This window comes from Neoarius graeffei, chromosome 1 (assembly GCF_027579695.1).
Source record: "Neoarius graeffei isolate fNeoGra1 chromosome 1, fNeoGra1.pri, whole genome shotgun sequence".
NCBI lineage: Eukaryota > Metazoa > Chordata > Actinopteri > Siluriformes > Ariidae > Neoarius > Neoarius graeffei.
The window spans coordinates 32,591,935-32,608,541 of record NC_083569.1 but is presented as its reverse complement, the minus strand read 5'-3'; the positions used below and the strand labels follow the sequence as shown (position 1 = coordinate 32,608,541).

Here is a 16,607-nt window from a genome sequence, read left to right as displayed (position 1 = left end):
AGCACGGCATCTAACCCCAGGCTGCTCTGGGTATGCTGTATGTCACTCTGGATAAGAACATCTGCTAAATGCCATTAATGTAATGCAGACTAGTTTATACTCATCTCATCTCATTATCTCTAGCCGCTTTATCCTGTTCTACAGGGTCACAGGCAAGCTGGAGCCTATCCCAGCTGACTACGGGCGAAAGGCGGGGTACACCCTGGACAAGTCGCCAGGTCATCACAGACTAGTTAATACTATTTATGTAAACTGTTTATTATTATTATTATTTAACTCATATTTTCTTTTATATTCTATTGCAACTTTCAGCAATTCTTCAAGGAGTTTGGCCTTATCATGGAGCCTTAGCAGCAAACAGCTAGTATAAATAATATGCACATGAACAAATGACAAGCAAGAAGGTCCTGGGTTCGAGCCCCGTGGCTGGTGAGGGCCTTTCTGTACGGAGTTTGCATGTTCTCTCCGTGTCCGCGTGGGTTTCCTCTGGGTGCTCCGGTTTCCCCCACAGTCCAAAGACATGCAGGTTAGGTTAACTGGTGACTCTAAATTGACCGTAGGTGTGAATGTGAGTGTGAATGGTTGTCTGTGTCTATGTGTCAGCCCTGTGATGACCTGGCGACTTGTCCAGGGTGTACCCTGCCTTTCGCCCGTAGTCAGCTGGGATAGACTCCAGCTTGCCTGCAACCCTGTAGAACAGGATAAAGCGGCTAGAGATGATGAGATGAGATGGATGGAGGTCAGTGGGAGCTGCTGGTTTTTAAAACAGAGGAAGCCCATTTTACGCATTCATCGTAAAACCTGTAGGCCGGATATCAAAGCATAGAAAGGTGTGCCCCATTAGCATAGTGAACTAGACAACCCTACCTAGTGGCAGAAAGTATTTTTGCTTGTACATTTCATGTTATAGTCTGGCTTGCCAGGCTAGTGCCTCATATCCTTAATCAAAAATATCAAACATCCAAAAATCACTGGCTATTCAACGAAGAGCCTTGAACATCATACCCTGATATGCAACACAGAGTCTTTAACACAACACCCAGCTGTGCAACACATCCTTGAACATCTTCTGCAACACAGTCTGGAAATTCATAACCAGGTAGGCTATGCAACACACAGAACCTTGAATATTATACCCAGGTATAACCTATAACACAGAGCCCACCATTCTCTTAACATTACTGAACAATATACACACTTCAGATTCATGAACATGAACACTATTTATACACAAATTCTGCCCTCCGCTCCTTTTCCAGAAAATGGTCTGTGACCCTGTCATACTAGCTGGTTGTGCTTTCCAGAGACTTCACCAATTTCTGTTATAGCAGCTAGCACTGCAGATCCCAATAAGGCTCAAGCTAGCCTACAACCAGGTTGAACTACAAATGAAATAAACGAGTGAATTCACGAATGATCAAACTGATAGAATGGATGAAAGTTAACAGAGCACAACGAGTAATATTTACATTTATTTACAGAGTAATGTAGAGAGACATCAATGAGAAGAAACGTTTATATGAAAAGAAATTCGGACAGCACTTTGCCACACGACTACACTTTCTCGACATCCGCTAGGGACTGACTGATCATGCTTCCGTGTTCCTCGCCGAAGTACCGCCCTCCTCATGTCTTTCAAACACTACCTCCAATAATTCTTTATCAGCCCGGCTTCTTGTCCCTCCCACTGTCTCGTTTAGTCCCAGAGAAGCCCGGCTTCCCTGGAAGTGACGATTTTGTTGATGTTAACCACAACTAGCTGAAATTGGCTGTTCAGAGCCGTCTCGTAGACTGCAACGGATACCCGGCTGCCAGTCAGTGTTGCCAGATACTGCTGAAGTTTTCCATCCCAAAATATATTCAAAACCCGCCAAAATGCACTTAAAACCGCCCAATCTGGCAACACTGCTGCCAGTCCATAGTAGTGTTGCCACCTGTCCCGGTTTTTCCTGATTGTCCCGGATTTTCATGGTCTGTCCCGGAAAAAAAAAAAAAAAAATCCGGGACACTGAATGTCCCGGTTTTTTGTACATGATGGGCAAAATGTGTATTTCAACTTGCGAGCCAGCTGAGAACCAGTTTGCTTTTCCATAGCTCGCCCGTGCTAAGCGCCACTAAGCGGAGCCACGTCATTACGTCGCTGTATACGTCACTTACGTCGCTGTATACGTCAGTTACGGCGCTACGTTTACATAAACCTTGGCGCGAATATCAAAGCAAAAACACGGAAGAAGCAGCAGTAACAACAATAATAATAATAATGGATGACTTCGCGTTTGTACAGCTGCGGCTTCTCGGCGCTTAAAAATGGCGATCTTTCATGGTCTTGTTATTGTTGTTGGTCTTAACAACTCCGCCCCCCCGCTGACGTAAGCGGTTCTTTCCTCTGGCCCAGCAGAGAGTTGGTGCTAGCCTGGAACTGGCTTGGACTGATAAAAGAAACAGACTCTCTGTTGCAATGGTGAAGGCTGAGCTTCAAGTCAGGCTAAACTTTCAGTTGTCCTGTACTGAGTTCAAGACATTCATTGAAAATCAGCCAGGACTCATAGCAGCAGCAAAGAAAAACACCAAATATAAATGGAAGATTAGGTAAGGTTTTGGTGAATTAAATGAAGTAGTGTAGTGTAGTAACATACTCCTGTATGTGCCCAGTTATATCAGTTCCATGTCCTCCTATGTATTTGTTTAGCCAAGAGCAGCAGAGGCACAGGCAAGCACAAGCAAAGCACACACCACACTCTAAGCAATCAGGTAAGCTGTTTGACACTACACCTTACATTGTTACATTCAGGTATTCTTAGATACAATGAAAAATTAGATTATTTATTTTTATTCCACATAAGCAAACAAACAGAACTTAATTATGTATTTCCCTTTTACCTGTGCCCACTACTGCCCCCAGGTGTCCACAACCAAAAACTGTTGGAAATAAACCAAAATACTGAAGACCTAGCCTAGTAAACTAGACCCACGCGCCTAGCGGCCAAAAATATTTTTGTCTAGCGAGTGGGTCTAGCCTCGCACCATGTAAACAAAAACACTCCGGGCATCAAATCGTGCCCGCCAATCACAACGCAAGGTTTTTGTTTGGATTCTTTGGGCGGGCTTTTGCAGGAGTGACGACAAAGCTGCGCGACGCTGGAGAAAGCGCAGTAGGAAAGATGGCTACGGCTAGTGAACAGCGCGCGTTTGACTCCGCTTTGGAATCAGTTTTAGAAGAATTAGACTTGGAGTTTTCGTTGAAACATGAGCAGGAAGAGGCTCTCCGCCCATTCCTTTTCAAGAAGGACGTTTTCGCTGTTTTGCCGACCGGCTATGGCAAAAGTCTGATCTACCAGCTGGCTCCGCTCGTAGCCAAAAGGATGGGGCTAGTTTGTGCAGTACGAAGAATTAATAAACAGCTTTGAAACATTACTTTTTGATTGTTTCTTATTTTCCCGTTATTTTAAATTTAAGGGAAATTATTTCACCAAACACCACTAAATAAAAACTCTCAAAAACAGTTTAAGCAAACCCTTGAAAAACACTTGGGGAAAAAAAATGAGTGTATGTTATGTATGTGGTACAGACTCCAAACTTGTGGTCATTAACTCCAAACTTGTGGTCATTATCTCCAAACTTCTTAATATCTAGAACATGTTTATTAATTAATACGCATTTTGAAAAATTATTTATTTCAAGGCCTCCCCCACTGCTTTCTGTCGCTCTGACTACGTCACAGTCACTGTTGCGCTGATTGGTCAGAGCGTTGGCCTACACGCACAGAGACAGTTTGAAAGACAGCGGGTTCCTCCTACCCGCTTCGGAAATGTCTACGGATTGAGGCCAGAATAAATATTCACATTTAGTCTGGCTTGCCAGGCTAATGAAGACCTGCTATATTATGTAAAGCAATTAACTAAACAAATAACTAGCAAAAGCGTCATTTTTACTAATTAGAGCAATACAGTTTCAGCGTAGAAGGGCGATTTTTGTCTTGGGTTAGATGTGTGAAGGGCGCCGTTGCTTACAAGCAAAAAGGTCGATTGGATGGTCGAAATGTCCAGGATTTTTGTCAGACACAGGTGGCAACCCTAGTCCATAGAGCCCATTGAAATAAGAAAGGTTACAGCCTGGCAGCAAAGGTGATTCTCGTAGCGAACTGCAAGTTCGTCAGACATCACTCAAATAAGTTACAGGATAGTTATGAACATAAATACAATCTTGGGCATATATTATGTTATGCAAGTTATTGTTTTAATGAGAATTCAACGTCGTAGACGCCGCAGTTTGGGGAGAGGATTTTAGGGGAAGCTCGGCTTCCCTTGTTGTCTCTGAGAAATCGCCCCTTTTTTGGTCCTGCCAAGCTTCTGTTCCACACTCCAATCCAGTAGGTGGCGGTAATGCACCTTTAAGCCGGCATGCCAACCGCCATTAAACCCAAAAGAAGAAGTTGTTCTTTCTCTGTGCGGTGTAGTGGGGAAGGCCTCCGATTTAGCTGCTTGGTAGTGAGTTTTGTGGATTTGCGTTTGGCTTGTGAGTTATCTCCTTTTTTATTGCTTATTACAGATTATTAATACCAGCGTTTGCTGGTTATATTGCTATTTCAGTTTTAAAAAGAATATATATATATATATATATATATATATATATATATATATATATATATAGCACTTCTGCTACATGTTAGCCTGCATTGCCGGGCTGTTATTAAATTCAGCCTGTTTTAGACAAGGCTGTAGGAAGAATTCGAGCTCGTAGATATGTAAATTGTATTTAAATACTTCCGCAGAAATTTACACACAACAATTAGCAAGATATTTATTTGCTTCATGATAAATAACCTTGCTAGTCTGCCGCTAGCAACTGCGATTTAAAAAAAAATATCTCTAGTGACGTCAGTCCACTTGGCGGCCATTTTGGCGACGATCTCAGGTTTTTTTTTTTTTTTATCAAATTCCCAAATATTTTCGCCGCATACAGTATATTTGACTGATTTTCAAATTATCCGATTTGGACGGCATATTTCACCAACCAAATTGATTTTAATTTAAAATCTAGCTGTATGATGAATCAAAGGAGAATTAATACTCCGTTATCTTCGATTAGTATAACGTCATTGTTCCCACTGACCAATCACTGATCACTATTGTTTGTCCCGCCCTCATACTTTGTTTTTCCTTCTGTATTCTTTTTTTAATACGTAATAATGACTTTGCATTGCTATAACCTCAACATATTATAATCTTTCATATAATTCTGTTCTAAGAATATGTATTTGGGCACTTTTATGTTAAAATTTCAAACAGGTTCAGTTCACCTTAAAATCTGCTCTCGGTTAAAGGACACCCTAAAGAAGAACATAGCTTTTGGAATTTTGAAAAAAATATTTTACAGTTGCAGAGGTATGGCGATTTTAACTTTTTTTTTAGTAAAAATCAACAACAGTAATTAGATTAGATAGATCCCTTTGGGAGGATTCCCTCAGGGAAATTAAGATTCCAGCAGCATCATTACAGATAGAGAAAAAACTTCTAGATGAATTAAGTACTATTTACATCTCATCTCATTATCTCTAGCCGCTTTATCCTGTTCTACAGGGTCGCAGGCCAGCTGGAGCCTATCCCAGCTGACTACGGGTGAGAGGCGGGGTACACCCTGGACAAGTTGCCAGGTCATCACAGGGCTGACACATAGACGCAGACAACCATTCACACACACATTCACACCTACGGTCAATTTAGAGTCACCAGTTAACCTAACCTGCATATCTTTGGACTGTGGGGGAAACCAGAGCACCCAGAGGAAACCCACGCGGACACGGGGAGAACATGCAAACTCCACACAGAAAGGCCCTCGCCGGCCATGGGGCTCGAACCCGGACATTCTTGCTGTGAGGCGACAGCGCTAACCATTACACCACCGTGCTGCCCAAGTATTTACATATACAAATATAAAAAGAATAAGATATGGGGAAGGGGGCGAGCAGGAGAGATATTGCACTTTATATTGCACATTGTCCGGTATTGCTTATTGTTAGGCTAGGCTACTGCTTCTTCCTGTCCTCCTGTTCCCCCTCCTCCCCCCCAGAGAGGAGTTGTACAGTCTGATGGCGTGAGGGACAAAGGAGTTTTTGAGTCTGTTCATCCTGCACTTGGGAAGGAGCATTCTGTCACTGAACAGACTCCTCTGGTTGCTGATGACGGTGTGCAGAGGGTGACTGGCATCGTCCATGATGTTCAATAGTTTGTCCATAGACCTCTTCTCTGCCACTGTCACCAGAGTCCAGCTTCATGCCGACCACAGAGCCGGCCCGCCTGATCAGTTTGTCCAGCCTGGATGTGTCCTTCTTGGATGTGCTGCCCCCCCAGCACACCACGGTGTAAAACAGGACACTGGCGACCACAGACTGATAGAACATCCACAGGAGTTTCCTGCAGATGTTAAAGGACTGCAGTCTCCTAAGGAAGTATAACCTGCTCTGTCCCTTCCTGTATAACTGATTGGTGTTGCAAGTCCAGTCCAGCTTGCTGTCCAGCCACAGCCTGAGGTACTTGTAGGAATCCACAGCCTCCACCTCGACTCCCTCGATCAGAACTGGTCGTGACCTTGGTCTGGACCTCCCAAAGTCAATGACCAGCTCCTTGGTTTTCGAGGTGTTGAGCTGCAGATGGTTCCTGTTGCACCACACAGCAAAGTCCCTCATCAGGCTCCTATACTCCTCCTCTCTGTCGTCACTGATACACCCAACGATATTATGATGTGTTATTACAAAAAAATTGGGCAATAAATCTGTTTTTTAAAGAATTTACAAGATTCAATTCCAAGCATTATTTATTTCTTTTAATAGGTACAAACCATATAGTATTTCTGTACTCAGCGACTCCATACCTATACAGTGATAATGTTATGAATAGCATACACATGACCTTGAAATGACCTTCATGCACTGGGGGGGGGGATCTTAGCTGATGCAGAAATGGCAGTTTTGAGTATCTTATTCTGTGTTACTCCTCAATTTGTCAATTAATTACTTCACACAATTAATGTTGTAATGTACGTAGATGAATTATTAATTAAATTGCACCTTATAATAAGGCTTGTTTTTTGCCGATGTAAAACTTCCCAGATTTTATGATTCTGAGCTTTGGCAGATTTGTTTCCTTCTCTAGTTGATTTGTGTTTAAAATAAATATTTTTGATGCATGTAACTAATGCAGATTTCCAGCGAAACTAATGCATTTACAGTATGTCAAGCAACCAGCTGACTGGCCTACGCTGGTCTTCACTCTAGATCTACAGTACGTCTTGCTCTTAAGCCAACAGTTTAGCCTTCAGTTGGGAAAATTATATGATCAAGATATTCTTAGATCTAACATGTACAGTGGTGCTTGAAAGTTTGTGAACCCTTTAGAATTTTCTATATTTCTGCATAAATATGACCTAAAACATCATCAGATTTTCACACAAGTCCTCAAAGTAGATAAAACAAACTCAGTTAAACAAATGAGACAAAAATATTATACTTGGTCATTTATTTATTGAGGGAAATGATCCAATGTTACATATCTGTGAGTGGCAAAAGTATGTGAATCTTTGATTTCAGTATCTGGTGTGACCCCCTTGTGCAGCAATAACTGCAACTAAATGTAGAACAGCTTCAACTCTGGGATGTTGGTGAGTTTCCTCACATGAACTGCTCGCTTCAGGTCCTTCCACAGCATTTCCATTGGATTAAGGTCAGGACTTTGACTTGGCCATTCCAAAATATTAACTTTATTCTTCTTTAACCATTCTTTGGTAGAACGACTTGTGTGCTTAGGGTCGTTGTCTTGCTGCATGACCCACCTTCTCTTGAGATTCAGTTCATGGACAGATGTCCTGACATTTTCCTTTAGAATTCGCTGGTATAATTCAGAATTCATTGTTCCATCACTGATGGCAAGCCGTCCTGGCCCAGATGCAGCAAAACAGGCCCAAACCATGATACTACCACCACCATGTTTCACAGATGGGATAAGGTTCTTATGCTGGAATGCAGTGTTTTCCTTTCTCCAAACATAACGCTTCTCATTTAAACCAAAAAGTTCTATTTTGGTCTCATCTATCCACAAAACATTTTTCCAATGGCCTTCTGGCTTGTCTATATGATCTTTAGCAAACTGCAGATGAGCAGCAATGTTCTTTTTGGAGAGCAGTGGCTTTCTCCTTGCAACCCTGCCATGCACACCATTGTTGTTCAGTGTTCTCCTGATGGTGGACTCATGAACATTAACATTAGCCAATGTGAGAGAGGCCTTCAGTTGCTTAGAAGTTACCCTGGAGTCCTTTGTGACCTTGCCGACTATTACACACCTTGCTCTTGGAGTGATATTTGTTGGTCGACCACTCCTGGGGAGGGTAACAATGGTCTTGAATTTCCTCCATTTGTACACAATCTGTCTGACTGTGGATTGGTGGAGTCCAAATGCTTTAGAGATGGTTTTGTAACCTTTTCCAGCCTGATGAGCATCAACAACGCTTTTTCTAAGGTCCTCAGAAATCTCCTTTGTTTGTGCCATGATACACTTCCACAAACATGTGTTGTGAAGCTCAGACTTTGATAGATCCCTGTTCTTTAAATAAAACAGGGTGCCCACTCACACCTGATTGTCATCCCATTGATTGAAAACACCTGACTCTAATTTCACCTTCAAATGAACTGCTAATCCTAGAGGTTCACATACTTTTGCCACTCACAGATATGTAATATTGGATCATTTTCCTCAATCAGTAAATGACCAAGTCTAATATTTTTGTCTCATTTGTTTAACTGGGTTCTCTTTATCTACTTTTAGGGCTTGTGTGAAAATCTGATGATGTTTTAGGTCCTATTTATGCAGAAATATAGAAAATTCTAAAGGGTTCACAAACTTTCAAGCACCACTGTATGTAGTCCTAAAATGTTGGGCAATTACAGACTGATTTTATATGGATTAAATTCCATAACTTCCTAGCAACCATGACTGTGGAGCTGAGCCAGCTGGGACTCTGCGCTGGGAGCCCAGGCCCATGCCGCCCAGTTGCAGCGTGCTGACCCCACACCTCTACCTAACATTGTAGCACAAAATGAAAGGGTCTGCATGGTCCGAATTGGTACTGTTAGAACCAAAAAAGGGTGCAGTTTTATGAGCAACTTAGTTTTGGAGGTTAACCTCAACAATTACGACCAGAAATGCAAAAATATCTCACCTTCGACACATTTTCATCCAAGGCTTCGGCCTACATCTTGTTTTAGACCGGAAAAAAGGCCTGCATCATTCATAGCACTCTCATTGGGTCAAAATTAGGTCATAAGAAACCCATTTCATGTTTAAGCGGAATTTCTGAATCCAACTTTGCTATCTGACACAATTCCTGCTGTGCGCTCGCTGCACACAATGCATATGGCGCAACGCGTCACCCGCTTCTGCTGGCTCCAGTGCTGAAAGTGAAGTTCCTAATGTATTTCAAAAATGTTCCTTCTTCAGGGAACACGCTTTGATGTGGAAATGATTTAGATTCACAACCTATGCAAATGAGTCCATGATGTCATCCATCAACTTGGAGCTTCTCTAAGCACGCATTAGTTACTTTCTATTGAAAGGAAAACATGGTGCCAGCATTCGTGTTTTCATCAGTGGGCCGTCTCTGCTTCAGTGAAACAGGGCTCGACATAAAGTTTGTAATCCAGCTGGACAAGCAGCAAGATTTTTCACTTGTCCTGACCATAACCTTTTTATTACTATGTATTTGCAAGTTCAGTGAAAGGAAAGTGATTAACAAAGCTTATCAAAAAATTTTTGATGAATGAAACTGAAAGAAACCAAGTTGGACATAAGGGTGACAGAATCATGTTGTGAATGAAAACCAACTGTAAGTGAGTGCCGTACTGTCGTAAAATTTCCGCAAAATATTTTACAATTTGTTAGTGTGTACCATACAAAAGAACAGTACAATAAATGTCTGAATTAAGCCTCGGTCACAACCGGCTGTACGTGCTCCTACGGGCGGTCTACGTGCAAGAAACGCATGGAGGGTGCGCGTGTGACGTGCTGATTTTCAAGCCGCAGACCGGCTGCAGAGGTTCTTTGTCATGTCAAACAAACTCTACGGGCACTTGCATTTTTTTCAGGTTGCAAGACAAACTTAAGGCCAACGTGCGTCTTTCTCCACGAACAAAAAAAACCGCAGCGATTTGGGAAACGCCAAAAGTCACATGGCCAAAAAAATCGTACGTCCGGTTGTGACCTAGGCTTGAAATGAAGCTTCACCACAGATATTTATTTTATTGAGGTATTTGATTGCCATTTCAAGGAATTCAAAGTCTAATAATCTATAATTAGATATTACAATGTGGATATTTTTACCCATGCACCTGCTGTACTCGGCTTCCCTGAAATTTCATAAACAATAACACGGTCAGATCGCAGAGGTGACTGAATTAGTTTTGTTGGAACTTTATTGATGTAAGTCTTGAATAATTGCGATTAAAAATTGTGATTTTCAACAAGCATTCAACTTGTCCCATCGGGCAGGCAGATGTGGATTTGATTTGTCCAGACTGAACATTTAGTCGTTCCAGACAGTCAGATTACTGTTAATGTTGAGTTCTGTGAAACCGTAACTTATCTAGTCAGTTAGTTTGTTAGTAGATTTTATCTTTTGCAGCTAGCCTTAATTATTATATTGGGAGTAACCAACAGCATTAGTTTATTTCTTATTTTATTAATGTTTGTCTATTTAACAGGTGTACCCTTGACCATGGGGGACATAAAAAATTTTCTGTATGCCTGGTGCGGAAAAAAGAAATTGACCCCTAACTATGATATCCGGGCGGCAGGAAATAAGAACAGACAGAAGTTTATGTGTGAGGTATGTTAAACAAGATTTTTTTTTTTTTAAAACATGTTAAGTGTGTCTTTGTAAAAATTCCGATTTGTTTCTGCACACAATGCCTCCCCTTAGGTGAGAGTTGAGAGTTTCAGTTACATCGGAATGGGAAACTCCACCAATAAAAAGGATGCCCAGGCAAATGCAGCAAGAGACTTTGTAAATTATCTGGTCCGTGTGGGACAGATGAGTGCTTCTGAAGTACCTGCATTAGGGGTAAGTATGAGTGGTGTGTGTGTACATGTGTGCTGTGCTATATTATATTAGTCTGAGTACGGATATCATGTGCAACCTGTTAGTATTTTTTATTTTTTTTGAAGTCTACCAAATTTAGGTGGTAAAGAACTCAGGGTTCAAGATATTGACTTGATGAAATATTCTTAGTGTACGAAGCCTTTCCATGTTTTAGGTCAAAAGACTTTCCAAAGAATTTCAGTGAAGTAAAAGTGTGATTCCCCCCCCATGTGTTTCTTTTCAACTTGGATGGAATAATTATATTCCATTAACATTTAAAGGGAACCTGAAGTCATTTTTAAACTTGCTTTATTTCTTAATGAACGTTATTCAATTACGTTTTCGGTTTTAGTAACCTTATATCGTGACTCATATTGGCAACTAATTGCAATTAAATATCATACTTCTCGGCCTGTTCGGTTTTTAGCCATGCTGAATTTAGTTTGTTCGGCCCACAGCAGGCGTCGCTTATCCGCGCGATCTTCATGAGACTTGTGCGAGACTTCAAACGTGAAGTGTCAGCCAGGTGTCAGTGCCGCCATTTTGAAAACTGTTTTCCAAATGAAATCTTGCACAAAAAACAAGTTTAAATGACGATTACTGCCTACTTTTTTCAAACTTTCCTGATTGCTATCAAAACAAACAAAACTTCTGGCTTGATTACATCAGCATTCGAAAGAGGGCACACACGTCTTTTGACAGCGTTGGCAGATGTTGCCCTGTGTCCGAAATCACTCCCTACTCACTATATAGGGCACTATATATAGTGGGGACGCCATTTTGTAGTGTTGTCCGAACCCTTAGTGAGGATTATTTACACACACTCAACATTCATTCGCACACTGAACTCAGGGACTGCACATTTCACTTTACCTCGCTCATTTGCACTATTCCGCACTACCTCACCTTAACAGCTCTTAGTTATTGTTTATACTGCTTATTTCATGTTTACCTGCTATACCTCAAATGCCCTTGACTGTTTATTTTATGTCCTTTTGCTCCAATTTATGTGTATATAAAATGTGTGTGTGTGTGTGTGTGTGTGTATATATATATATATATATATAATGTGTGTGTATATATATATATATATATATATATATATATATATATATATATATATATATAAATAATATACATACACATATATATATATATATATATATATATATATATATATATATATATATATATATAAAATACACACACACACACGTGAGTGTTTAGTCTATGTCTATTTCTTATCTAGAGTGTTTATATTGTTTCAGTTATTCTATTTTTATTTATTGCATTGCCTGTTTGCACCGTGGGTCAGAGAGGACTGAAATTTCATCTGTGCTGTATGTCGTGCATGTATAGCATATATGACAATAAACTTGACTTGACCCTATATAGTGCACTCAAAGTATCCCACAATGCATCACAAAAAGTAGTATACAACGATGGTCACTAACCAAAGTGATATATCCCATCATGCATTGCAGTCGCGCTGAAAGAAATCAAATTAAGAGTCTCAAATTTGGTTTAATAAAAGGCAGCGACAAAGAAGAAAGTAGTCAGCCGTGATTTTAAAAAAAAAATGAAAGATGCAGGTACTTTGTATTTATTGATGTGGGAAATACGCTCAGTATAATATGTATTTATCACAAAAATACATGTTTATTATTTTGAAAACCCACCAGCTGACAGATCTGGCACATTTAAATTGTGTGACAGTAATGATGTAAATACCAGTGCGACAGACTAGTGTCCCAAAGCGTTTTTTCATTTTACCAATGAGCTCACTATACAGTTAGGTCCATATATATTTGGACACTGACACAAATTGTTTTTTTTTTTACCTGTTTACTGAAACATATTCAGATTATAGTTATATAATGGACATGGGCATGAAGTCCAGACTTTCAGCTTGCATTTGAGGGTATCCACATTAAAATTGGATGAAGGGTTTAGGAGTTTCAGCTCCTTAACATGTGCCACCCTGTTTTTAAAGGGACCAAAAGTAATTGGACAATTGACTCCAAGGCTATTTCATGGGCTGGTGTGGGCAATTCCTTCGTTATGTCATTCTCAATTAAGCAGATAAAAGGCCTGGAGTTGATTTGAAGTGTGGTGCTTGCATTTGGAAGATTTTGCTGTGAAGAAAACATGCGGTCAAAGGAGCTCTCCATGCAGGTGAAACAAGCCATCCTTAACCTCCTAGGGCTTAGCGGTCACATGCGTGGACAGCACTTTATGGAAATTCGGAACAAGAATCCACATATGTGGACATACTTTTTCTCTAAAAGTACATCTTATCAAAAGATGATGCTTAGTTTTTATTCTAATCAGGTTCTAATAAGCCCAAATAGCAAAGAGAAATAAAAAATGCATGTAAAAAAAACAGCTTGGGCCTTAGGAGGTTAAGCTGCGAAAACAAAAACCCCATCTGAGAAATTGCTACAATATTAGGAGTGGCAAAATCTACAGTTTGGTACATCCTGAGAAAGAAAGAAAGCACTGGTGAACTCATCAATGCAAAAAGACCTGGACGCTCACAGAAGACAACAGTGGTGGATGATCGCAGAATAATTTCCATGGTGAAGAGAAACCCCTTCACAACAGCCAACCAAGTGAACAACACTCTCCAGGAGGTAGGCGTATCAATATCCAAATCTACCATAAAGAGAAGACTACATGAAAGTAAATACAGAGGGTTCACTGCACGGTGCAAGCCACTCATAAGCCTCAAGAATAAAAAGGCTAGATTGGACTATGCTAAAAAAACATCTAAAAAAGCCAGCACAGTTCTGGAAGAACATTCTTTGGACAGATGAAACCAAGATCAACCTCTACCAGAATGATGGAAAGAAAAAGTATGGCGAAGGCGTGGTACAGCTTATGATCCAAAGCATACCACATCATCTGTAAAACACGGCGGAGGCAGTGTGATGGCTTGGGCATGCATGGCTGCCAGTGGCACTGGGTCACTAGTGTTAATGCTAATTTGTTGGTAACTGTCCTGTGTCACATCACCTCTGATGTGACACAGGACAGAAGCAGTCGGATGAATTCTGAGGTATTCAGAGACATACTGTGTGCTCAAATCCAGCCAAATAATAATCAGCGTTTCATAATACAGATGGACAGTGACCCAAAACATAAAGCCAAAGCAACCCAGGAGTTTATTAAAGCAAAGAAGTGGAATATTCTTGAATGGCCAAGTCGGTCACCTGATCTCAACCCAATTGAGCATGCATTTCACTTGTTAAAGACTAAACTTCAGACAGAAAGGCCCACAAACAAACAGCAACTGAAAACCGGTGCAGTAAAGGCCTGGCAGAGCATTAAAAAGGAGGAAACACAGCGTCTGGTGATGTCCATGAGTTCAAGACTTCAGGCAGTCATTGCCAACAAAGGCTTTTCAAGCAAGTATTAGAAATGAACATCTTATTTACAATTATTTAATTTGTCCAATTACTTTTGAGCCCCTGAAATGAAGGGATTGTGTTTAAAAAATGCTTTAGTTCCTCACATTTTTATGCAATCATTTTGTTCAACCCACTGAATTAAAGCTGAAAGTCTGAACTTCAACTGCATCTGAATTGTTTTGTTCAAAATTCATTGTGGTAATGTACAGAACCAAAATTAGAAAAATGTTGTCTCTGTCCAATTATTTATGAACCTAACTGTAGTAATTCCTTATATAGGGAGTAGTGAACGAGTGAGCTATTTCGGACACAGGGACGGTCACTTTGATTTCCGCTGTACGTTTTACTTCCGTCCTACGATGCCTCGCACAGGTCTCGGCGAATCTCGTTTACGGCCATTGCTTTTGACATATGGACTGATGCATTACAGAGCGTATTTTAAACACTCATAACTTGCTATAGCAGTGACAAAATAGCGATCAGAAATGCATTCCTATATTTAATAAAATGAGAAATAGAATTTTGATGATAATTTTGCCTTCATTTCTCCTTTAAGTTACCTGATTTGCTCATTTTCAACAGCTATATGAGTGTACGCACATGACACCTTCAAATGTTTAGACTTGCACATTCTATGTCCTCCTGTTGCCAGGCCAGTGTTCCAGATGTGCCCGATGGAGGCGGTGGTGCAGAAGGGAGTGGGTTTGGGACTCTGCCTGCGAGTGGTCCTTTGCCACCACATTTAATTGTGAAACAAGAGAATGGTATGATGGATATGTTTCAACATGACCACCAAATATGCATTTTTCCTCTAATATTCAAGCGAACCCACACGCCGGATTTAAACGTTTCTGTAAATTTCTTCAAGTAAATTTTCTAAGTTTTACATTCATGTTTTTGGCTGTGGATTAACTATGTGCCAAAAGGATGTTTATTGAAAGTTCTTAAAAGCAAAGTTGTATTTATTACAAGTTATATAAAGTTAATTTTTGTTGGTTATTCTACGGCCATTTTTAAGGCTACAGTTAAACTTTCTGCGATTTTTAGTTGAACATGCTGTGATGGTGTTGGATCTGTTGTAAAAGTGACACTAAATCTTGTTCTCAGAGACTGAAACTGAGCCGAGCTCTGCTCCAGTTCCTGGAGTAACTGGCCTTGGCTACTCGGGTTTGAAAAATCCTCAGTGGGACCGAGGAGCTAATCTACAGGATTACTACTCCAGGAAAGAGGAACAGGATGCAAAAGCTGTATGACTGAGTACTTTCGTAAAATGAACAAATGGGCAAAAGAAAAATGTGCACTGTATTGAGTACCCATGAGTATTAACATACAAATGTGACATTTTATCAACAATTTACTTTATAATTTTTAAGTGTATCTAAAATGTTTGTTTATTTATTTCCCCCCCTTTGTTGCTAGACCCTAGAGTCTGAGGAAGTAGATTTAAATGCTGGTCTACACGGAAACTGGACTCTGGATAATGCCAAGGCCCGTCTGAACCAGTTCTTTCAGAAAGACAAAATCCAAACAGACTACAAGTACAACCAAGTGGGGCCAGACCACAACAGGTTTGGATGCCATAAAAAAAAAAAGAAATACTTCGTCCATAGCTCAGAACTTGTGTGGAAAAATCAAGGAACATAAGCACACATGCAAACTCCTCACCTTTCGGCGAAATTCGCCGTTTTGATCCCAAAATAGGTCACTTGTGTGAATCGTGTAGATCCGAAGAGTTTTTTTTTGGGGGGGGGGGGGGGTAGGCAGGCTACAACGTTATTGTTGCCAAACATTTCACTTACAAGGTTACAGCCAATCGAGATAAACAGTAACACGCGCTTCTTTTCCATTGGAGTTCTGATCAGCTGGTGCGCAACCCACTGCTGGTTGCCAGTCCTCGCTTACGAATATTCCACAGATTCAGACCGCAAAGTCACCTTTTTATAGAGAGATCTGGCAACCTCATCTCGTGACTGGATCTGAACATACCAATGGAACAGTTTCCAGCGCGCTCGGGGGTGAATAACCATGGGCGGATCTACCGGGGTGGCATAGGGTGGCAAATGCCACCCTAAA

At 40.7% G+C, this 16,607-nt stretch overlaps 1 protein-coding gene across 1 annotated transcript in view; it reads left to right on the top strand.

Annotated features, from left to right (window-relative positions):
* The first annotated feature begins 4,413 nt into the window (after positions 1-4,413).
* dhx9 (DEAH (Asp-Glu-Ala-His) box helicase 9) overlaps positions 4,414-16,607 on the top strand; it is a 34,406-nt gene continuing 22,212 nt past the window's right edge. The window contains exons 1-6 of the mRNA XM_060931000.1: positions 4,414-4,515; positions 10,748-10,872; positions 10,966-11,106; positions 15,187-15,298; positions 15,642-15,781; positions 15,954-16,102. Of these exons, the coding sequence (XP_060786983.1) occupies positions 10,762-10,872; positions 10,966-11,106; positions 15,187-15,298; positions 15,642-15,781; positions 15,954-16,102 (653 nt within the window). The 5' untranslated portion in view covers positions 4,414-4,515; positions 10,748-10,761. The remainder of the gene's footprint in view (positions 4,516-10,747; positions 10,873-10,965; positions 11,107-15,186; positions 15,299-15,641; positions 15,782-15,953; positions 16,103-16,607) is intronic.